We start from the raw sequence: 25,043 nt of genomic DNA, 5'->3' as shown, positions 1-25,043 counted from the left end.
TAGCAAGAAGAGCAGACGATCAAATGGAATCCTCACACCTCCCAGGGAGCTGTGTGTATTTATTCATTCATCCAAAATAAATGAATAGTTTACTGTTTACCTCTCCCTACCTGTACTTGCCTGACCTTCGTTCAGGATGACACAAATACAAATCTGAGGTGTGGAAATCCCCCCCCACCCCAAAGACAACCTGGTTTGAAGCAGGTTTCGTGTTATCGCCACCCTTCCCTCACTCATGACCGCTCTAAATTCAAGACTAGACTTGGGTGGCACTCACATCTGCATGTTTGGTAACTGTGCCGCGTCTCTGTGCATCTTGATAAAGCTCCTACCTCTCTGGGAGGTCTGGGTGGCTTTTTATTTTTTGGTCCGTCGTGGGGCTTGAATTCTGAACTTGGGCACTGTCCCTGCGCTCTTCAGCTCAAGGCAAGCGCTCTTCTACTTGAGCCACAGCGCCACTTCCAGTTTTCTAGTGGTTTATTGGAGATAGGAGTCTCAGGAACTTGCCTGCCTGGGCTGGCTTTGAACTGCGATCCTTAGTCCGGGTGGTTTTAAGCCCTTGGTTAATTATATGGACTTCCACATTTATATTCCTATAAATGCACAATTAAAGCCCTTGGAGGGAATACAACCATGAAATACGTGATAAAAGTGGCAAGGCGAATGTGTAGGGAATGGCTCTCGGGGCAGTAGTGTAAATGGGAGAAAGTGGTAATATCATATTAAAAGATGGCCTGCGAGGGGGCCCCAGGGACTGGACGTGTCTCAGCTCTTAAACTGGTATTATCACATCTGACTCTCACAAAGTATCTAAATCCCTACGCACACACATTCACACCAACCACACAGAGCTCTGTGTCTGTTCCCACGTGTGTGTCAGAGGTCATCAGGTACAGAATAGGCTAAGGCTGCCACAGAGAATTTGAACTGCACAAATAGATATATAGTCACCATCCGATCATTGCGGGTGAGATGCTTCATTTTAGGAATGCTAAAAATATTATAAAAAGAACATCCTGACTTGGATAAAGCATTGTATTTGATCAGACTCAAGGCCAAGATAATTGACCAATCTGTGTTAGGGAAATTTGGAATTAATGAGTGTGAGATGGAGTAAGTCACACTTCACAGAAAATACTCACGTGACAGCCCCTGCGACCCTGCAGAGACCAGCGTGTCGGTTACTACACGCTCACGTGACAGTCCCTGCAGCAGAGCCCAGCGTGTCGGTTACTACACGCTCACGTGACAGTCCCTGCAGCGCCCCCGCGCAGAGCCCAGCGTGTCGGTTACTACACGCTCACGTGACAGTCCCTGCAGCAGAGCCCAGCGTGTCGGTTACTACACGCTCACGTGACAGTCCCTGCAGCGCCCCCGCGCAGAGCCCAGCCTGTCGGTTACGGTTCTCCAATGCTTTCCTTGTGTTTTAGAGCCAGCAACGCACCCACTGTTGCCCGCCATTTGCGCGCACGGCTGGCGCTCTGCCCTCCCAACGCTCTGGTCAGCACAAGGCTCTGCATGGCTCTGTGGTGAGGACGCATGTTCTCATCAATGCTGATACAACAAGGTATTCCACTTTGGGCTCCAATTCTTTTCTTTTTTCTTTGTTAGTTGTGGGGCTTGAACTCAGGGCCTGGGTGCTGTGCCTGAGCTTTTGCTCTCAAGGCTAGAGCTTTTCCACTTTAGCCACAGCTCTACTTGGAGTTTTCTGCTGTAAAATCATTTCATATTTTTGATAACTTTTTTATATCTAAATGATCTCCAGAGAATAATTCCAATTATAAAGGAAATAATCTTTTTTTTCCAAACACTGGAAACAAGATCTTGTTCTATGTTCTGTTCTATTTTGGAGGCGATGACAGCATTGGAACTCGGTCTCTCGCTTGCTCCGTCTCTCTCCAGCTCTCATTCCTCTCCATAACTAGGCATATAAAGGCAAGCGATAAAAAACTGTAGCATTTTCAACAAGGTGGGAGAGAAAGGGAGCTAGAAAGCTAAGGGAGTTTGTCCTGACGTAGAATTCAAACCCCGGAGGAGTTGCCTAGGAAGAATTTACTCAGCTTCCCATCAGCAGGGCAGGTCCAGTTTGAAGTTGGTTAAGGACATTTCTCCCAGTAGGGGTTTAGGGCCTTTTCCAGCCTAGCATATCAATCGTGAGGCAGACAGCTCGGTGCTGTGACAGAGACGCCAATTCCAAGGCACGAGCCATGCACCGGGAGCGGAAGTGTGGGCCAGGCTGTCATCGTCATCATCATCCTTCCAGTTAATAGACTCTACTTCTGTGCCAACCATTCTGGGAATTACTGGTCAGTCGGGCACACTGCCAGTCAGTATCTTAGAGCCATACAGTGACCCGGAGTTGCCAGTGCTGTAATGCAGAGCTCCGTGGACTTTCCACTCATTGTGTGGCAAAATTCACCCACGAACAGGAAGCCCTGAGTTGTCTCTGAAGGAAGGTGGCGAAGATCAGTTGTAACAGGGTAGCCCTGAAAGAGACAGAAAGAGCTGCGTTACTTTGAAAGAACCGTGAAGAATCTCAATTGTGTCATGGATCCATACAGATGCAGACACAGTATCCTGAAGGCTGACTATGACACACAAAACATAAACCCTCTTGGTCACATTTCCAATTCACTCCGCATTACAAACTCATACAGGAGAGGTGTCCTAGTGGTATCAGTGATGAATCAAATGTCAGATATTAGGAAGAATCATTTTGCTATTTGTGTCACTCATTCAAGTGTGACTTCCAGAAGAGAGCAGATAATAGTAGAAATAACTTGTTTACATTGAACTGTCCGTCCCATAAAAGCAGTGTGTTTGGTGGCATGTTACTTCTTTAAATCTCTTTCTTTACCTATGAAAGCTAGAGTTATTTGAAGAACATGCACACATCTCCAGAGGACCCAATGCATGTATTAGCTGTGCAATGGAAGTTTCCTGCTTGTAACATGTCATGGATAGTTACAGTCCTCAAACAGCCAGTGACTCATTGTCGGGAAGGATTAATTTGAGAATATTCTCTACCTAATACAGATATCTACCTAGCAGCTAGGAAAAACTGAGTCCATTTGCAAATCAAATTTTATAATTGTGAAATTATAAAATAAGGTATAAATAGCTTGAAGATGGTAGAAGAAAGTAATTTTAACAGTTCAAAATAAAAATTAAAGTCCAGGTACATATTAAACTCATCTGCTTCAACAGATTTTTTTCCCTACACATTAATTCTTCTCTTGTTCCTCACATACATGCATAATAGTGCAAATTCTGAACATAACTTAAGCTGAAATGCAACACGAGATGTTTTGTAGGCTGAGTTCGGGGCCTTGTTCGATCCAAGCCAGGTCTTTACCTTCAAAAGGGAACAGCCATGTGCTGCAGAGGAATGGTGGACCAGACACCCCACTTTGAAACAAAGCTGGGCATTAATAACAGCAGGTCTGTCTTAGCCGTGGAAGGTCAAACGCCACCCACGGCTGCTGTCCACCTGACACCACTGCCCCTGTCCACCTGACACCACTGCCCCTGTCCACCTGACACCACTGCCCCTGTCCACCTGACACCACTGCCCCTGTCCACCTGACACCACTGCCCCTGTCCACCTGACACCACTGCCCCTGTCCACCTGACACCACTGCCCCTGTCCACATGACACCACTGCCCCTGTCCACATGACACCTTCACAGAGGAGAAAAAGGCACTGGCCACTCTGCAGACCAGAGTTGGTCTTTTTACAGATAGTAGACCCAACAGAGAGCAGCAGCTCCGGGGAAGACACAGGCAGTGGTCATGTCCCTATTCATGTGGTGGCCCCGGCAGCCATGGTCTGTGGTCCAGGCCGCTGGTGCAGGAAAATGTGAGATTGTTTAACCCACACAGGTGGGGAGAGGGAAACACTTGGCTTTTCTACTGATGGCAAAGCTCTGGTTTTGGTTTTGTTTTATGCTCAAGGCTAGTGTTCTACCACTTGAGCCACAGCACCACTTCCAGCTTTTTCTGAGTAGTTGATTAGAGATAAGAGTCTCCTGGACTTTCTTGCCCAGGCTGGCTTTGAACCATGATTCTCGGATCTCAGCCTTCTGAGAAGCTAGGATTACAGGCCTGAGCCACTAGTGCAGGGCCAAAGCTCTGTTTTAAGAGCTAAATTCTAAAGTTTAAGAGAGGCCTTGTCTTTGGCCTTCTATTCCTTCATTTTCCTTACTATTCAATTTCACAATTACAAAGATCAATCCCTCTGAGTTGTTGATTGATTGCCAACATTGATCGTGTCCACAGAAAGTGGAAAAAAACACACATAAGTCTTACTCGGCATCGGAGCAAGTTTCCTCCACTAAGTGTTTATATTGGCAGGCGTAAAATGTGTGCTGTGGGTTTGGGCACGGTTCACAGCTGGCTTAGATTGCCAGTCTTCCCCCATTCACCTTATCAATATCATAATGAGAACAAAGGCAAAACAGGGCTGAAGAAAAAAAAAATAGAGCATTCTAAATGCTTCCAGAATACATTTCTTTAATCCTCATGATAATATTAGCACATATTTTTATCCCAAATTTATTTTCTCTCCTTTTGTGAAATCTACACATTGTTTTCCTGAAGATTTTCTAATGGGGTTATATTGGTACTGGAACCTCACTAAGAATTGCATTGCTTCTGGGTGATACAGACACTTAAAATACTGTTTCAATCCATGATGCAAGCTATCTTTCCATTTCCTTGTACTTTTCTTGGTTTCGTTCAGTGTCTTGCAGTTTCAATGTATAGGTATTCATCTCCTTGATTAATGTTACACTTAAATCGACACCAAATCAGAATACTTTTGAGATACCATTCTCTGTAATATTCCAAGCCGCCTCACTAAAAATAGTTGTAGCTTTTAACAGAAGATTTAATATCCACCCTAATTCTGAATAAGAAAAGTTCCTGTGACTGGGAGGAGAGTCTCGGAGGCTGGAATCGTCTGCCTGGATTTGCATGTCGGGTGAGTTGTAAGTGTCTGTTGGGTCCGCATCATGACTCACAGGGCGTGCGAGCTCCATTGGAGCAGTCTTCACCCCGTCCATCGTCCCCAGAGCTGAGGCCAGCGCGCGCCTCTTTGTAAGGGGGAGGAAGGGGAAGATGATGCATTAAGCCATGCTTTACTGGAAAGAAAGACATTTCCAAAATCTCACTGCACTGCAGAGGTGATCCTCCAAGGCGGGAAATAGAAGGAAGACTTGAAGTGAGTGAAATTAGGTGTGAACATTTACACTCATCTCAGGAACAATCCCTCCCTAAACTTAATCTTTGGGAAAATTCCCTCTTATAGCATGAGAGATAAGGTGCAATTTATATTCATACTTTCTCATCTCATTAGACCTTTTGTGAGCAATCTTCAACATGAGCATCTGCTTCTGCCTCTGGAAATGTGGTTAGAAAGTGAAATTGAACTATTTGGACTCAATTTACATTAAAGCCAGTCTACATAAAAAACACTGTGGCCTTTCAATTAATGAGCCAACTAATGTATAAACTGTACCGCGTGCTGAGTGGAAGGAGGGAGATACTTTCTTCCCACAATTACACCATAAAGCGTGCGTGGGACAAGATGATGACTTTGATCATTAATTTAATGCTTTATTCCCAAGGAGAAGTATGGCATTCAGTTGGAAGTAGGGGATGTACCACACTTGAAATAGTAACTTGCGTTGTACTCTTCAGTAATTCCTGCTTTCTCTCGAAGGAGAACGCATCCGTCTCTCCCTCTGGAAAACGGGCAGGAAGTGGCGTGTGCAGGAAGTCTATGTAGGTCTTTTGCTCATTAGAATGAAGCTCTTTTGTTATTGCATTTAAGTGGTTGTGTTTTTAATGTTGGATAACATATGTCTATCGGGTTGTCTTCCTGTTTGTGGTTATTTCTTAGTCTATTGCCAATATTTTTTATTCTCTCTCTCTCTCTTTCCCTCTGTCTTCCTCCCTCCCTCCCTCTCTCTCTCTCTCTCTCACACACACACACACACACTCATTTGCTAGGAAAGTGTTCTACCACTTAAGCCACACTCTCAACCTTCCTTTCATGTTCTTATACCCACATGATACTCTCTGTTTTGTGAATTTCAGACCTGAGGCAAATTTATGAAAAAAATGTATGAAATTATTTCCATAAAAAGAAAGCTGCCTTTCTTTATGAAGTACACTTCTCAAGGAGACCTTGGGTGTTGTAGCAGCAAATGTGAGCCACTAAACGCCTGTAGACAGATGGAGGTTGAGAAATACTTAGTACCTAGGGTTTTCTTTAAAGGTCTTGTGATCACTGAAGTTGGGGAACACATGGGAGCCGTCCTGCCTTCCTGCCCCGCCGGGTGCCGGGACACAACCAGCTAGAAGCCACTCCAGTTGGACAGTCAGAGTCTGGTAAAAGGAGCCTGAGGGCTGGCCGCTTGTTGCCAGGCTGTTGTTATCAGGCATGACATGACAGTATAAATCAAACCCGACTGTCTCAGGGAGGAGCCAGGCTCTGCCTGACTTGTGGAGGAAGCGCCGGATGATGACACCTGCGAGCCGTAAGTGAGATTGCTCCCTGGGCTCCCGCACAGGCTCCTCCTGAGCGGAGAGCGCAGCCGTCACGCGACTGTGCATTGTTTGCATAGATTAGCATAGCCATTTCACAGACAGTTTTCTATTATTTTCCTGCCAATATAAATACCAAAGGCTATTAAAGTACGAAGAAGCTCAAGGAAAGGTGGATTGTGTCTTATCACAAATCAAAGCACCGAGTGAGCCGAAGGTATTTCTTTATGCTAAGATCACTAGAAAGCAGGCTTGTCTCATTAAACACACACGGAAGCATGGACTGCTCACCTGACTTGCTGTGGAAAAACCTCTGAACATTTACACAGAGGCTTGGGTAAATGTCAACATTGTCACCCATTCTCAAGGTACTTAAGCTTCCCAGCTTCGCCGATCTTAGAAGAGTCTTGCATTAACTCTTTCAGGCCTGCTCGTTTTATCTAAGGAAGAATCACGCTTCAAACACCAGTATTACGGGGCTGAGCCCCCCCTCTGGAGTAGCCAGGACTGCAGGTGTGTGCCACACGCCTGGCCCTCTCGCTGGGATCCCGTCAGAGTGCCCCCACACCCAGCTGGCTCTTTTGAGAAGGGATCTCCCCATTTTTTCCTTTGCTGGCCGTGATAGACAGTCCTCCTATCTCTGCCTCATAAGTTGTTTAGATTACAGACATGAGCCACTACCCCCAGCCCTAGACCTCACTTTAACCTTTGGCCAATATATAAAGGCACCTGTAGAATTTACTGAGATGTTCACAGTGACTGAACACTCGGAAGGGCTTGCCCGTGTCAGCCGCCGCTGGGCACAGTGAAGTCTCTCATTTGAAGCTAAGCCTTGGTCCCCCAGGCGCCACTGCTGTGATTTCCCTGTCTCTGGAACACAGTAAACAGTTTCAGACCCCTGTCATCTTTACGTGTTACATGCAAACCTACTTAGTGTGTTTTCCTCTGAATTCAATCATCATTTTTACTTAAATCTGATGAACATTAAAAGTTTTATCATTTTCTCACTTGTCACTGTATAGGAGCAAACCATGAAAATAAATGTAATTTAAAGTGTTATTACACATCCAGTAGGTACTTTTTGTGTAAAACCTAAGCCTGAGGCCAGCTTCTTTGCCCGGATAAATATTTATTTATGGAATATAAAATACAGGCAGCATCTGTCTAAAGGAATCAGGATTGAAGACAACACAAAGGCCTGTGGCTGCCTTACTCAGAGGCCTGGCTGCACCCTCCCCCATCGTCCTGGGGCTGCTGAAGCTGAATCTCCATGGAAGCTGTGCAGGTCACCAGTCACCACCTTGGAGTGGGCCGGTGCAGCCAGGCTCAGTGCAGACACACAGGACTCATCCAGCTTCTCAATTGACCCAGCCCGCACCACAGGCAAATGCCACCTGTGGCTTGGTTTGAAGAAGTAAAACTCAGGACCCGGTTGTGGTTCTATGACATTTCTACCATTTAAATGTTTCTGTGACTAAAGAGCCTAACTTGTGTTTGGGCCACGGGGCCTTGGTTGCGTTTCACCTCTCTGATTATCTGTAATCTATGAATGAGGAAGAGCTAAGGGGCTGAGCTCTGCATTTTTTTTTTTTTTGGTCCAGTTGTGGGGCCTGAACTCTGGGCCTGCGCGCTGTCCTTCAGCTCTTCAGCTCGAGGCTAGCGCTCTACCACTGAGCCACCTTCCCAGCCCCTGAGCTCTGCATTTTTCATGTCACCATGGTGACAGTGTTGTTTTGATAATATGAAGATCAGTGAGGTGGAGGGCAGACAGTCAGGGTGTAAAACGTGGAGCTAGAGCATGAAGTTTCTTTCTGTTTGAAGTATGTCTGCAAAGAACAATTTCAAATAATTCTTCAGTTCCCTAGTTAGTGTGTACTTTGCTGTCATGAGGTAATAAGTTCACATAGAGTACAAGTAAAAAAATTAATTTTCGGTAACATTTTTTAAGATGCAATGTGTAAATAAAACAATACAAGTTCAAGTACGGTAAATAATAATTGCATTTTTCTGGAAAGGCTTTTTTGTGTTCTCTTCATCTCTAGTAATTTTACATTTATAAACCAAGAAACCAGGGTCAAGGAGAATAAAGTTCAGTTCTGCTCTCTGGCAAATTGTGTTTGTTTCTGAAGCCATGGATCTGCGTAGATCTCTCTTTATCTTGCTAAAGGGCCAAGCCCAGCACAGCAAACTCCACGGAGTGTCTTACTAAATACAGTGTCATACTCATTTTGTAACAAATATTACCTAGCAGATCATCTTTACTGCCAGTGCTCTTTCCCACTTATTTTGCAATATTTTCAGATCTACCAAAAAGTAAAATGAATACCTGCTAAACACAACTTTCGTCCAACAGAATGAAAGCTGAGGTTCATAGATAATTTCAACTGCTTTCATAAATGGTTTCTTTGGATGAAAGCTGTGTCCTTTGATCTGTGTGTTTTCTGTGGTGCTTTTGTTCCACAAGACAGAGCAAGTGCAAGACTTGTGACAGAGACCACCTGGGCCACAAGCCCTGAATATCCCAGCTGCTCACCACAAAAGGAAGGGCGTCAGCCTCGGATGGAGTTTCACTCCTCTAGTTTTGATACCTTGCGCCCCCCCCCCTCTCATACTGCCCACATGGAGAGAGTCTTCACTCAGTCCAATACCTCCCGTTGCCGAGTCCAGCACGGGTTGCAGGGCTCTGGGAGCATTCAGTGTTGTCTCTTATGGGCCCTGTGATCTAAAATCTACCTTTAACTTTATGATTGTCCCGTTTATATGAAACCCAAATTGTCTTGCATTTCACAATTTGGGTTGTATAATGATTTCTTCTTGGATATATAAAATATTTGGCACAAATATACAGGAAATGACATAGACTTCACATTTAGTCAGAAGGGACAGGTATTTGACGTGTGTGCCTCTAGTTTGTGGCACTTTGATTCTCCTGGGTGAGATGGTACCTCTGGACCTGTTGTAAAGGCAGGGATTAGACAGATTGAAACCAAGGAAGGGAACCTGTGGGCACACACGGTCCTCCCCTGTCATGCAGAGCCACCGCCACATGGCTCTTCCCCAGCCCCTCTCGGGCAGCCCTCCCCTTCCTGAAGGAGAGCTCTCGAGCCCCTAGCATCCAGTGTGGTTCATTACTGATGGACGTTTCAGGATACACATCACATAAAGAGTCACGATATCCAAAACATCACTAACCAAGCCACATCTCGTTCAATGAAGATCAAAGTCTTTTATGTTATTATTATTATCATTATTATCATTATTATTTTGCTGGACCTGGGGCTTGAAATCTGGCCTAGCCACTGTCCCTAAGCTCCCTTTGCTCAAGGCAAGCACTTGAGCTACAGCACCACTTCTGGCTTTTTCTGTGATTAATTGGAGTCTCGTGGAATTTCCCACCCAGACTGGCTTTGAACCACAATCTTCCAGTTTCAACCTCCTGAGCAGCACGGATTATGGGCTAAGCTACTGATGCCTAGCTTTATTTATTTATTGTTAGGTGCAGTTATGTCTAAAATATATTATGGGGTTGTTTCATCTGTTATACAATACTGGGGCTGGATTTAACTTCTAAAAACTCTAAAGCACACTTTGAGCATTCCCTCTTACTTGACTCTGTGTATTTAGATTTAAGATGAAGTCCTCGGCCACTCACTCAAAGCAGGCTTGTGGTTGGGTCTGCTTTCACTGGCTTTTCATGTCTTGATCAGTGGTCACACGATCCTTTTTGTTCACATCTCATCTTCAATGAGGTAGAAGAGGTGATGCGGCAGGAGATTTTGTTTGTCTAGAAATGGTTCATCTCCCCTCATGAGATCCGTGTGGTGAGAAAGCAGTCACCTCGAAGTCTCCCAGGGCTTTGGCGGTGGTATTTGTGTAGAGGATGGTGAAGTGGGGCTCAGTTTGCAGTATTCCACCTCCCTTCCTAAGGCCAAAGCCAGATACTGCCTTGAGAACTTCAGTGTTTCCACCCTTCATCTCCTAATGTGTAGATTTATTTTCCCTGAGTCCGCTGCGGTTTCCCCCTTTATCTCCTGGCTCTTTGGAGACTTTTGCTGACAGCGTCAACGTGGGGACTCCGCTTCACTAGACACAAGCTTAACAGAGCTTTCTAAGGATATGTGAGGATAAGGGGTCATTCATCAACCCAAAGACCAACTGGGTAAACAGAGCACGCAACTCTGGCAAAGAACTGGGGCCAGGCTCAAGTTCCCCTGTAAAGTCTGGAATGATTCGTTAAGGTTTGGATGACCCCTTTGGCTCACAGAGGTGGGGCGCTGCACCCAGGCCGGGGCACCGGACAGCGTCTCCATGGCGGGAAAGGGGCTGAAGAAAGTGACCAGTGCTGACCCTCAGCAGCCCCCTAATCAGCCATGAACTTTAGCATTTCGTTTCTTTTTCGAGAGTTGGCTACGTAGCGCGGGCTCCCCTCAAACTCCTAGCGCTCTCTCCGTCTCCCTGGTGCTGAGATTCCAGGAGGACAGCACCATGCGGTAAGCTTGTGTTTTGTTAGGCAAAGTACACTGCAGGGGCCCCTAAACAGTCACAAACACTCAGCAATAACCGAGTCTTGAAAACTTGTGACTGCTTTACCAACAACGGAGTCATGAAGAATCACCCTAAACATTTTGAAAACTGTTTCTACTACGCATAACAAACAGCTTCATAGAGATAAAGTAAACATACAAATAGCCTACAATCATAATGCACAACTCAGAGCAGTGCCCTAGGTGCCAGTTGTGGAACCAACAACCAAACTAGAAATGGACCCTTGTCAGCACCCAAAAAGACCCTCTTGTTCCCAAGCCGGCCACCCAACACAGACGGGACCCACTGAGTCAGGCACTTGAATCTTAATTGGCATTTGAAGAGAGACTAGATTGCATATCTATCATCAGAGATGACGTGAGTTTTGAAGGTGAAAAGACCCTGGCTTGAAAGGCCATGACCACACACCTAGCTCAGTCCCCCAAGAAATTAGCTACCTTTCACTAGGTCTCGTGCTGTTCCACACAGTATTTCCAGTTAGGACTTAGTTGCATTACTCAAAGTTACAAGCTTACAGATTTCACAAAATGTCCTCTGTATGTCTTCCTTAAACTGATTTATGGACATTATTACAGATGCCTGCTTGATGGTTGTCCATCATCGGGCCATTTATGCTGTGTATCCTATGCATTTTAATACTGCCCTGGGGTACTTTAGAATAGAAATTAATTTTGTTATTGAGATGATAGCCAGGACCATTCAACCTTGTACATAAGGTGGTTTTCACTGTGCCGCCGGCAGGACGCTTGGCCGTAAGAAACACATCCCCTTGAGGGATGACACTCCCCTGCTCTCTGGTAACACAGTTCCCATTCCACTGCTATTATGAAGGCAAACATCTTGCTTTTTGAATACAGCCATTTTCACTTATGATTTTATTGTCTTTTAACAATGGAGAATTGTGCAGAATAATATAAAAGCCTCTGGGATGCCAGGCAGCTAGGCATATTTGGTTGGATTAGTTCAATATCTGTTCACCATGTCATTGCCAGTGAGTTTTATGTCATTTTGGAAAGGAAGGTTGACATGTAATCCATTTAAAGAAACATAACGCTATATTATACTCATGTTTGCCTGTCCAAGACCTTTTGTCAGGAAAAAAATTGTAAGAACATTTGGAAACAGAGAGAGGCTGGGGCTGGGGCTGAGCGGCTCAGTGTGCTCCTCACACCTGTGAGACCCTGGTCACCCCGCCCCCCGCCAGCGCAGAAAAGTACAGCATATATTCAAGAACTGTCTAAAATGATTGTGCTCATGGGATTTTCAGAGTGTTCTGGGAATATGGATAATTAGGAGAGATGTAGATAGACTTATTGTCTCAGAGACATCCACAGAAATACCATATATGTGTGTTTTATACTTTATAGGTGGAATTTTGAATTGTCTTATACTGGGATTTGTAATGCTAAGCATCACTGTAAATGAAAGAATGCTTTTGTTTTCAATTGTTTTCTTTCACATTCCCATTTTAAGATAAGTGTCAAGAAATTTGAAAGCGTTTGACCTTTTTTGCTTGTCTGGTATAAGATGATGCTAAGCAAAATGAACCCCAAGATAGGGACACAAGAGGTTTTATCTTTGTTGCTATTGTATTTAATGTACTCTGTGATTTTTTTTTCTTTTCTATGTTCTTCCCCCATGGTATAACCTCTGTTTTGCTTTCACTGTATTTGATTCCAGTGCCCTGCATCTTATATATACATTTTTCTAATTTAGGGAGGGGAAGGGAAATAACAAAATGCTGAAACAAGGATATAGGTTAGCCCATTATAACAATGAGATGTACAAGACACTTTGTTGAAAATTAACTTTACAACTTTGGTGGGGGGGAGGATTCAAGGAAGTGAGGAGGGGAGAGATGGCAGGGGAAAAACAAAGAAGGAGGTAACAGTGCTCGTTGGAAATGTACTCATTACCTGACTTGTGTAACTGTAATCACTCTGTATAGTATCTTTACAATAAACATATATATTATTAAAGAAGAAAGTTCTGCAAAAAGAAGAAATTTAGAAAGGACAATTTGTACTTACTACTTATTATATCCAAAGGATAACTTTATTGTTACATTTTTCACAAGTTGACAATATGTTCCATCATTTTCCCAGATAGAGACAATCTTTTATGAATATTTTTAAATACAGTGAAAATATTGGAGACTGCACTGATATTGAGTCTCTATGTCATGTTACACATAGGGCAATTGGGAGAAAAGCCAATAGCTCACTTTAGTCATGTCTTGTTTATTGATTTTCTATTTTTATCACTAATTGAGTATTCTATGTTGGCTTTTCCTTTGTACGTGGAGTGATTACCATTCTCTTGGCTTATCCATTTTTTAACTTTAGTTTAATGCATGTATATTGATCATTGTGGCAAAACGTGTAGAATAATGGCTGAGAAGCTCTTCACCTCACCTGGGTGGGAACTCGGGAGCTCCGGCCTGGGCCTGGACAGGCAGCAGCTGCTTGCTGGGCACGGAGGAGGAGCGGCAGGGGTGGATCTTCAGGAGGAGGAAATTTTAGCTCAAGATGCAATGAAATCTAATTAATATTCAAATTTTACAAATCATTAACAGAAAAAGCCTCTTTCCAGTAGACATTGAGTATATTCTGTTTCCTTGTCCAGTGTTTAGAAGGCTCAGGAGACCATTCCTGATTTTACACAACTCACACTGAGGTTTAGTGGATGTTAAGGGTAAGAGCAGATTGTTGTCTTGGCTTAGTCGCCTCTGCTGCTCTCGGCCCTGGTTTCTTCCGTGGCCTCCGTGTCTTAACAGACACAAAGGCCTTAATCCCACGGACCCTCCTTTCCACGTTCTGATGTCCAGTGGGGTCCGCAGCGCCCTCTTCCAGCTCCTGGGCTTGAAGATGCGCGCGCTGCGGCAGCACATCAGTGGCCAGTTCGGATAACAGTGCACCGCACATCAGTGGCCAGTTCGGATAACAGTGCACCGCACATCAGTGGCCAGTTCGGATAACAGTGACACCGCACATCAGTGGCCAGTTCGGATAACAGTGCACCGCACGTCAGTGGCCAGTTCGGATAACAGTGCACCGCACATCAGTGGCCAGTTCGGATAACAGTGCACCGCACATCAGTGGCCAGTTCGGATAACAGTGCACCGCCATCAGTGGCCAGTTCGGATAACAGTGCACCGCACATCAGTGGCCAGTTCGGATAACAGTGCACCGCACATCAGTGGCCAGTTCGGATAACAGTGCACCGCACATCAGTGGCCAGTTCGGATAACAGTGCACCGCAGCGTCACGTTGTGGAGGTGTGGTCACGTGGAGAGCCGCGTCGCGTCCCTGCCAGGGACCAGTTCCGTCTGTTTGGGTACAGAGACGAGCTAAGAGCAGACTTCCTGCTGCTCCCACACTGGGTCCACTTGGAAACCGGACGCTCTTTCGTTTGTAAGCCAGGTGTCCAGTGTCTATTATTTAAGGTATCTTCTTTCAAAAATGGTCCCATGTGAGGTGCCACACGAGGCTGCGTTCCTGACAGCGAGGACGCCTCGGGGAAAGAGAACAAGGTGCCAGCCGGGAGTTCAGCGTCCCAGCCCGAGGCTGGCGCTTGGGGAGGACGTGTGCGGGGAGCGGGGCTGCGGGGGGAGAGGCGGGGGGGGGGGCCCTCCTGCAGAGCACACACCGCTGCCCCCGTCCTCAGGGAGTTTGCCAGCAGGAGCTGGGCACACATGCTGCGTGGGTCAGGTCTCGGCCAGCGTGCCAGGACAGCCAGGAACCTACCGAGCCCCCAGACACGGGGTGAACCCACGCCCCTCCCTCCGTGTCCGCCCCTCCCACAGCCGTAGATAAGAGCACGTAGTGCACAGAACAATTTCCAGACTTCATCTCACTTTATCTTACCTCCAATTAACCTTCAACATGTCATTAGCAGGACTGAAGCCCAAATCGTAGAGTGCTAGCCTTGAGCAAAAAAGCTTAGAGACCGCACCAGGACCCGAGTTCAAGCCCTAGGGCCAGCCCTTCCCCTGCAAAGACAGACAAACACAAACCCCTTTTCTTCATTACTATGATGTACAGTCTCACACCTCAGATGTCATCAGGGAAAACAAGAAGAGTTGCAAAGCGGAGTTATACCCTGATTACTAGATACATCACAAGCATTTGAAATCTAAGCTCCATAGTAATCACAGCTTTAAAAACAATAATAACAAAGCTCCCAACCTAAGTTATATTTGGAAATTCTTTATTCTGCAGCCATTGTAGAGTAATTAATATCATCCGTAGTTTGAAAAGACTCAGAGATTGATGAACAGCATGGTTGGGATTTGAACTTGAAGAAAATAGGTTTCAGGAGTCTGAAATGAATTGTCAGAAATTTTTACATATAATAATGTCAGTTATAGAATATAACGTGCTAAGAAACATTCAAGAAAATGTGCTCTGCCTCTAGAAATAATTATCACTTTCCTTCTAGCCACTTTTATTCTTTGCACATTTTATGAAGTTCTTACATTTTACTTCATGTTTTTCATTTTGGAATATGTTTTATACTGATTGAAATATTCCCTAATTCATAAATTTTGTCTCTTGAATGTTTTTTCTCCTCCCTCATAAGATTCATCTGTGGTAAATCCTCGGTCACAATAATATCCTCCCTTGTTTGTATGAGACACTTGGACTGAGAGTGTAAAGTGTTTTTAACTCACCCACTAAAATTTGGTAAGCAACATACATTAGAAAGTAACAGAGTAAAAATGTCCGTAAACTCCTATTTATATCAAACAGCGATCTACACTCTTGGTAGGTATGCTACGTTCAGTGAGAAGGTCACATAAACTCCAGTATGGATAAAGATTTAATTTTTAGCTCTGTGATAGTTACATTCATTCTGGAAAGTGCAAGTGGTAAATTGACTAACCAAAAATTAAATGTCTTGATGTGAACAGACATGCAGTGTTACTGGTCCTGATAGAATTCCCAAGCTCAGCTGAGCAATTTCACAAGAGAGCTAGAGTGATGTTTGCATGCATACAACTTACCAAAAAAAGTTAGATTAAGACATCTTTCCATATGTAAAGGACTTTTTTCTGAACTCTAAAATTATATATGGCATGCCAGTTCTCCAAATGGTATGCATTCACCCAGACTTTGGGTTTTACCGTAGTATGTTGAATTCACTTTTAGGTGCAGATAATCTGAGTATAGTATATTATGGGAGAATTAAATTTATGTACTAATGCAGCTATCCTCAAAGAGCTTCTCAACAAAGCAAAGTTCCTTTATCAGCCCCAGAGTTAAGTGAACAGATAGAAAAAATCTACAGGAGGCATAAAATATTTTTAAAATACAATACAAATCCATGTATTAAATAAGTTTGAAAATATGCTTTAAACTGGAGTTATATTTTATAAGGTACTTTATGCAAGTTAAAGTTCTTTAGGAAATCTTAGCAGTTTTGTACATAAATTTTATTTTCAAATTACACTTTTATGAAATATCCACTTCTTCATAATTAACATCTTATAGGACTAGAGAATAAACCTTCATGCAGAGCAAAAGTGACCTGGTTCATATGAGAACCACAAGTAATTCATTATTGAGAGCTAAAATTGGAGACAGAGAACACAGGAAATGGCATATATAAATTTGGAGAAGTAGTGAATCGATCTTTTGAGTTTCAGAAGAAAACTCGGCTTTTGCCTTGGAAGGGCAGAGGAAATGATGGCCATATTGGGGCAGGCTTGTGCCGGGATGGCTCAAGGTCACACCTGTGGAGTGCTGGCATGAATCCTGGGCTTGATCTGAGGAGGAAGGAGGGCGTTGGAGGTGCTCTCCAGGCTGGGGCAGGAGGACTCGGGCACTCACTGCTGCAGCGTGTTCAGGAGGAGCATCTGTGAGGCTGGGAGGGGAAGAGGAGGCCTGAGCTGTGTTCACAGAAGTCCAGGGACAAGCCCATGCTGGGAGGCTTTGTCTGAGTGGAGTTGGGGATGGGGGCGGGTGAAGCATTGTCAGGATGAAGCCAAAGCAACTTGTGACTGAGGGAATTTCCACATTCCTGCTGGTCGCTCGGCAGCTGGACACAGCATTGAATTGCTGCTCATCAGGCATTGGCACCCAGCTCCCCACCCTCCAGGGAGTTCTTGCTGCTCGTTAGGCATTGGCACCCAGCTCCCCGCTCTCCAGGGAGCTCTGTGAGTTCTCGCTGCTCATTAGGCATTGGCACCCAGCTCCCCGCCCTCCAGGGAGCTGTGTGAGTTCTCGCTGCCCTCCAGGGAGCTGTGTGAGTTCTCACTGCTCTCCAGGGAGCTCTGTGAGTCCACATGCCCTGGAAACCAAAGGAGGAAAATCTTCAATATAGCATAATTAAACATTATGGGAAAGAATAGGTTAGGGTGCTTTGTGACATTTCGCTAAACATGCTAGCAAGCAAAATGCACAAGTGAAGGTCACATTTGCAATTATTATGAAAGAGTCTATGTTTTAATTAGGTAGCTGATAAATGTCATCCAGGCCTAGCCACTGACCAACTATCATTTTTTTTAAGGAAGAAGAAAAACATTAGCTAAGGAGTCCGAATTACACTTGTGCATTATGATATCAAAAGTTGCAGCCACTACAAAGTGTGTTGGGCACCAATCTAAGTGACTCTGTGGCCGTCTCAATAAAACTGAAAGGTCAGTCAGGCTACTGGGCTTTCACCTGTAAACTGCAGGAGTCTGTAGGTAGGAGGATGGTGGTCTGAGTCTGGCAGCTCTTGGTAAAAATGTGAGACTCTGCTTGAAAAATAATTAAAGCTGCCAGCCTGGGAACGAGGAGACTGTGCATCTCTTCACAGTCTGCCTAACTACATGCAGCTAGTGCTCATCTCCTGCCAGGCCCAATCAGAAATCAGTCCTCCTGCCCGCACGCAGGCTGCCTGGATGGAACCTCAGTTCCCATACTTCCCTGGAAAGATGGAAATAGTTTCTTTCAAAACAACTGAAATTAAGTCTTTCTCTGTGCAGGTCTGTGCTGAGTTTGTCCAGATTCCCTGGAGATAGCCATTCCTTGCAGTCTGTGTTTTTCACTTCTGGGTTTATGAAAACTCTGAAGGCAGAGGTTGCTATTTTGCTACCTCTTGTGTTTCCTGTCACCTTCCTGTGTTGGGTACAGAGCAGACTTCACCTGTGTATCACCGTGTGTGTGTGTGTGTGTGTGTGTGTGTGTGTGTGTGTGTGTGTGCCATGCCCACTGCCTTTGTTATTAGCCACTTATAATTCCACTGATAAAACCCCAGGCTGCAATTCCACGCCGGGTCCATGGCTGGCGGTGCCCAAACCACGTAGATTCTACACAGGACTAACCTCATGAAACCACCACCTTCGCTATTTACGCATCCATAGAGTAAACTCTAAAATCACATTCCAGCCACTTCTTCACTGCAGCATTTATTGCTAAACAATGTCATCTGCTTTTCTAACTTATTACAAATAGTATCTGATCTATTGTAAACACACAGGCAATAAAGGTAGAAGTTAATGTGATCAGTACAGACTTAAAACTCCACTAAAACTTTAATTAGCCAAAAATACAGGGTATTCTTCCATTACAACCAATTCCTGCCCTTGCTGATTTCCTCAGTGATTCTTGTTCTTATCATGAAGGAAATATCAATCTAATGGAATGCATATTAGGTTTGTGTCATTTTAAGGAGGTATTATATAAATATTATAGAAAACCTGTAACAACTATGAAAAATATTCCAGTCAGTCAAACTAAAAGTATATAATTTTTCAAAATAAGTATATAATATCCAGTTGAATGTAATATTTTCATGATATATCTGAACATACCACTAGGCACTTGCTATTTAGAAAGGAAGATAAAGTTCTCCAACACATAAAAAATCATTATGAGTTCAGAGGTAAAGAATGCATCTTCAGAGCAGTAGAAATAATTTAAGATGGTTTCTGCTTGCCCTGAATATCTATTTTTCAATCTTACAGAAAGAACAGTAGAAGTGCAGTGCTGTTAACATTTTCCCTTACGTGTTGATACCATTATGCTTTCTGTGTCTGGCTTTGGTGCTTGAGTTTCATTCTCGGGGCTCTGCTCCTACAGCTAAAATGCTGTAAAGTTTACACATAATACATTTCCTGGGGAAAATGCTGAGTTGAGATATAGACTGTATCTGAATTCGGCTATTTCAAAGATGCCAAGATGCACAAACAAAGTTGAAAGAATGCACAATATTTATAAATTATTAACCGTTTCTAAATGCACTTCCCACGTGAGTCCCTGCCGAGGTGTGAGGTCGCTCCTTGCTAGCTCCAGAGAACAGCCCCGGCTAAAGTTGCAGCATTAACATTACCTCTCGCCGGGAGAGGACTGGAGAGGACCGCATGAGCAGTGACCCAGCAAGGTCAGGGATCCGATTTCCTTCTGCAAGGAGTCGGGTGAGCGTGGCCGTGGCCATGCTGCCCTCGGTGGGGTCACGGGCCTGGCATTGCTGGGCGGCGCTGCCCTCTGTGTCTTGCCCAGCCTGGCTTTGGGGCTCAGCGGCTAGCATTCACATTCTTAAAGAGCCACGAATCTGTTGCTGTTACAGTCTATTTTAGTCAAAATCAAGCTAGATGTATAGGGAATGAGTGAATTTATCATTAGAGCTCTGTCATTCTGAGGATTTCTGGTGTTTTTCCTGCCTTCATGCAGCTGTAGAATGATCAGATCATCATGTGGGAAGCTTGTGGAAAGGTTGAAGTACAGAATCCAGTTGTGATATTCTGTCCACATTACCCATCTTTTCAGGACTTCTAGTCCCTTGTGACCATAAATAGAATTCTGAAGTTGGATTGGTATCGGAAAATTCAAGAGTATTTAAAATATTGAAAGAGAGGAAGTGCTCTTAAATGTACCTTTTATTATACTGACATATTATTTTCTTTAATTCATAAATATTGCCACAAGGAAATCCTACTTCTCTATGTCCTAATCTTGTTTCATTAATATTATTTACATTCAGTGGTAATGTCTTACCTATGATCTGACCTTTTCAGTAATGAGAAGCAATGCTGTTATCCCCAAGACTGCTAGTGGTAGCAATGGCGTTTTGACTTAGTAGGCGATGATTTTATTAAATAATCTAACAGCAATGGCCCTGGGTCATTGGATCAGGAAATATTTAATGAAGGCATTCATATTTACTCCCCCGTCTCGGAGCCAGCATTTCCTGCGTGGGGCACTAGGTTAATTGAGTTTCATCACAGAATCTCAGGCCACTTTAGAAATCACTGCATGGCACATTCCCTGAGGTCCCATCTCTGTAGAACGAGAAAATAGAAGAAGAAGCAAGGAATGTGGAAGAGATTCCGCTGACATTGTCACTGTCGGTATTTATTAAAGATGCGCCAACTTTCTCTGAAAGGAAAGTAGAGTTCCTCTCCCTTCCAGGTGCACACGGAGGGGTGGAGCAGGTCTTGCCACAGCCAATGCAGTCCCATCCGTACAGACAGATGTGGACTGTTCTTTAATCCACCGCTTCCATTAGTGGCTAAGTGTTTTTGCCTAATTTACTTGTGGAAATATACCCACTAGCAAACTCTAAGTGCCCCGTCCGTTCCGTGGTCCACTCTTGCAGCTCCTCAGGAGAAGTTGAGCTTTGGGATTTGGTGCTCAGGCTCCCATTTTGTGGCCCAATCGCAGACTTTACCGCAGTTCGTAAGGCATGACAGGAATCAGGTGAGGAGCCGTTCGGAGAATAAAGTGGTGGCCGCTAGTGAAGAAGGAATAAACCAAGGGAAACGGGACGTTTGAGATTTGAAGGAAAGGGAGGTCTTAGACACGCAAACGTTTCCGAGTCACTTAGCTTTGCACGTCTCCCAGACTCCCCCACATCCCACCCGGGAACTTAGACAGCTCTGACGACCTGTGTCTGTGCGTGATGGCCCTGGCCTGATGAACCCAACCCAGCGCTGACTCTCAGTAACGCTCCCCACGGGGAAACGCGTCCAATTCACCACAGAGCCTGGGGATGGAGTGAAGGGCTATCTTTTCAGACATGTTGACTAGCAGGTGAGACATGGAGTAGATGTGCTGGTGTCTGGCGGCTCCTGGCTGCAGGGGGGGAGGTGGCTCCAGCTTGCCGGGGGTGCGGCAGAGCGCTGCTCCCACTCGTCCGCCCCATCCACCACTCCTCTCCAGGAAGGGCGAGCTCACCACAGCGTCTGTGCACACAGGAGAGAACAGACAGAAGGGACTTGCTGGAGACGTGTCTGTCTGTGAGCATCTGGGCGGACTCACAGCCAATGACACTGAGGTTTGTCTCCCTGAGTGCAGGCTGCAAACCTCCTGTGGACCTTGGATGTGGGGCGACCCTGGCTTCTAAAACTGCATTACAGTTTTCTAGGCTTTTTTTTAACTGATTACTCTTACATAGCTTTAAGGACAATAAGCCATAGTTCCCTACGTTATGTTTGGCGTGGTGCTACTTTGTCCTCGTTATAAATGATCGGAGCACACAGTTCAAATGCTAAGCATGAGACTGCAGACAAGAGAAAGGCTCAGAAGCTACAAACTGCCCTAAAGGAAAATTAGTTCTTTCCATTATATTATCCTCTAGGGGCCAAAGTGTGCACTTGCTTCCACGCCTTAAGGGAGAGTTTATGTCCCCATCACCTGTCCCCAGACAGCTGCCCAGGAAAGGTCAGCTGCTTCCGGGGAAATTGGTCCTCGCATCTGAACAGCTTCTGCAGGCCCAGCTGCACACATCATGTCTGCTGGAACTGGAAAGCTTCTAAAGACACACTTTCCTTGAGTTTCAGAGAAATCGTATTTATAATTCCACAGGACGGAACATGTGCAACCTCACTTGACATCTTCATGCCCCGTGTGCTTTCTCTCCCACATTATCTATGAGGCAGCACGGCATTGTAAGCGATTTTTTATTATGAGAGAGTTTACTAACAAAGACAAGATTTTTGTAGTATGTTAGCAGGCATTAATTCAAATGTCCCCAAGTGCTGTGGAAACTTTGTAGGAATGAGTTCCTACTTTTGTGAAAATGGATCTGCGCCCCATGCTCCTCTCCTGTGGACCCAGGGCAGAGGCGGTGGGAGTCAGTTTAGACCCTGCAGTGTTTTCTAACCAAATGTCTCAGAAAGCAAACTAACACATGGACAGGAAATTTCTTAGGAATTACTAAGATTGGGAGTTGTGTAAGTTTCCATACTTGATCATGTGAGCTACATGGATCATCGCAGAGCACACAGACCAGACTCCATGAGTTCCTTTAGACCGTCACGCTCATGGGATGCAGGAGCTGTAGGTCTTTAGACACATTTCCATCCAAATAATACACGGCAGCTGACAAGGACTCCATCTGTATTGACATTTTCTCATGCAATGATAAAAATGCACTGAGTTAATGTGTCAAATGGATAGTGTACTTACAAGACAGACTCAAACGTTGATTCCCAAATACTCCTGACAGAGAATCATAGGGCTTGACTATTATTACAGCCAGTAGAATTTTAATAAATTATTTACAATATGGAAACACATTACTTTCCCACTTTGATTGTAGTGTGAACCAAATTGCAACTCCCACAGTTCCTTGAAAAAAAAACTAAGCCTTCAGAGATCATTGCTTTATGGTTTTCCTTCTACAGAATATGCCAAAGCTCTTCCTGGCCCTCCTACACCTTATGCTGCTTTATTAAGAATTAAGAAGAGTTCATCCTCACCGCTCTTTGGTGCAAAGCCCAGACCACGATCCAGCAGCCCTGCACTGGGAACACCTGGCTGGCCAGGGTCTCCCCAACCTCGATACTCCCCCATCAGTCTCTACCGCTCCTCAGATGCCTTCAAACCAGACGGTAAGCGACAGGGACTTGCAGGGACGGAGTGAAACTGGAAGTAAGTCTTGTCCAGACCCACCGCAATCGGGGGTCAGGCGCATGACCTGAGGGGGAAGAGGAGGGGCTGTGATTAGGCCGCCCGCGTTTATTAACTGGTAAATATATACAATAGATGCCTGTATCACCCAGGCCGGGAGGTGGGAACTTGTGCTTCCTGATTTCATGTCAAATGGGTCAGTACTCATGTGACAGAAATTGCTGGCTTGTAAAAATGGCAGCAGACCGGGACAGCTGCCGTCCACACGGCTTACCGCTCACGTGCCGTGTGAGTGGACCCGCGTGCGTCTTCGCCTGCTCGAAGGCTGCCTTGCCGTTCTGAGGATGGGGCAGACTCTCAGAGATACCTCGGTTCAAGGAATTAAACTGCTTGGAAAGTTTGTAATGTTAAAGATTCAAATGTCAGTGTAGGAGGTATATAGATTTTTCAGCCTTTTCCTTTTTCAAGGTATTTGACATAAATTTAAACTTTCTGATTACATTGAATCTGTGTTTATCCATCTGGGAAGAAATGTACCTGTCATTTTGTGTCTAGGCGTCGTCCTGTTGACTTTGTCCTTTGTGTCTGCACGTGCATTTTGTGTCTGGATTCACATTTAGTGGATGTCATTTGTGAGATGATGTGGAAGAGTCGATGTCTAGAACTCTGAGTGACTCATATCATTTTTCACTACCAACTAGCAATCTTCTCATTTGTTTTCTTATTCCCAATGGGATACAGTGCACCTCACAATGGTAGAAGAAATAGAGCTAAGAATTGTGAGTTAAACCTATGAAAACAGCATTGGGAGGTACAATGAGCCAGGCGTGTGGTAAACACACAGGGCCTACTGTCAGTGCTCATACTGGTTGTGATGCCTGTGAACCATCAGTGGTCTATTTCACAGAGCCTGGACCTTAAAACGCAGCAGTAATCCATTAAACTGACAACTATTGAGCCATTTTGTTCTCTGGAGAGGCCTCAATCTGAGGTTATTTTCTTTGGGGACCAATAACCTGAATATTATTTTTACTACAAAAACAATGAGTTTCATATCAAATAGTAACTACAAAAAGAAGTCATTTTGTGGGGGCTGGGAAGGTAGCTCAGTAGTAGAGTACTCGCCTAGCATTCATGAAGCCCTGGGTTCGATTCCTCAGTACCACATACACAGAAAATGCTGGAAGTGGCACTGTGGCTCAAGTGATAGAGTGCTAGCCTTGAGCAGCAACAGCTCAGTAACAGTGCCCAAGCCCTGAGTTCAAGCCCCAGGACTGGCAAAAAAGAGGTCATTTTTCTGTATCTGCACTGTGATCTGACATGTGTGGATCAATGTGAGAATCATGGTGGACAACCTTCTCAAAGACCCAGGAGTGGAACTGGATCCCACTTACGGACAGCCTCTGGTCTAGACCCCGCTTTGATCGCCAGACTCTAGTCTGCAAACAACGTAATAGAAGTTAAGCTCTCTGCTGATAAGTTTAAACTATATTTTAGATTCTCTGGAACAAAAGATCATTTGTTGTCCAAATAATCTTCCCTGTTGTTTCTGTACCTGAGCATTCGGTAACTCTTAGCCAGGTGTGACTTCGAATGCTTTCTCTGTCAAGAGTCTGACATACGGCTTTTGTCAGGCAATTCCCTTTAGCTTTGATAGAGAGCAGACCTGAAGCTGACAAGCTCTTGTGAAAAATGAGAAAACTAATAGAGCATGAGCAGAAAGTCATCCTTTTCCCGCTCAGAATTAAGTCACAAAGCGCCACAGGAAGAGGTGCCACAGGAAATGACATAGGAAGGACCACAGGAAGAAGGACCTCAGGAAGTGCCTCAGGAAGTACCACAGGAAGTGCCTCAGGAAGTACCACAGGAAGAAGTGCCTCAGGAAGTGCCACAGGAAGAAGGACCACAGGAAGAAGGACCACAGGAAGTACCTCAGGAAGAAGGACCTCAGGAAGTACCTCAGGAAGTGCCACAGGAAGAAGGACCACAGAAAGTGCCTCAGGAAGTACCACAGGAAGAAGTGCCTCAGGAAGTGCCACAGGAAGAAGGACCACAGGAAGTGCCTCAGGAAGTGCCACAGGAAGAAGGACCACAGGAAGTGCCTCAGGAAGT

General features: G+C 44.9%; 1 protein-coding gene across 1 annotated transcript in view; it reads left to right on the top strand.

Moving 5' to 3' along the window:
* Nucleotides 1-25,043, top strand: part of Cntn5 (contactin 5) — a 376,198-nt gene that overhangs the window by 134,695 nt on the left and 216,460 nt on the right. The window contains exon 3 of the mRNA XM_013009536.1: nucleotides 22,706-22,912. Within this exon, the coding sequence (XP_012864990.1) occupies nucleotides 22,706-22,912 (207 nt within the window). The remainder of the gene's footprint in view (nucleotides 1-22,705; nucleotides 22,913-25,043) is intronic.

Source organism: Dipodomys ordii, unplaced genomic scaffold (genome assembly GCF_000151885.1).
Source record: "Dipodomys ordii isolate 6190 unplaced genomic scaffold, Dord_2.0 Scaffold10, whole genome shotgun sequence".
In the NCBI taxonomy this organism is placed as follows: domain Eukaryota; kingdom Metazoa; phylum Chordata; class Mammalia; order Rodentia; family Heteromyidae; genus Dipodomys; species Dipodomys ordii.
The sequence above is the reverse complement of the archived record's forward strand: the minus strand, read 5'-3'. Positions and strand labels throughout refer to the sequence as shown.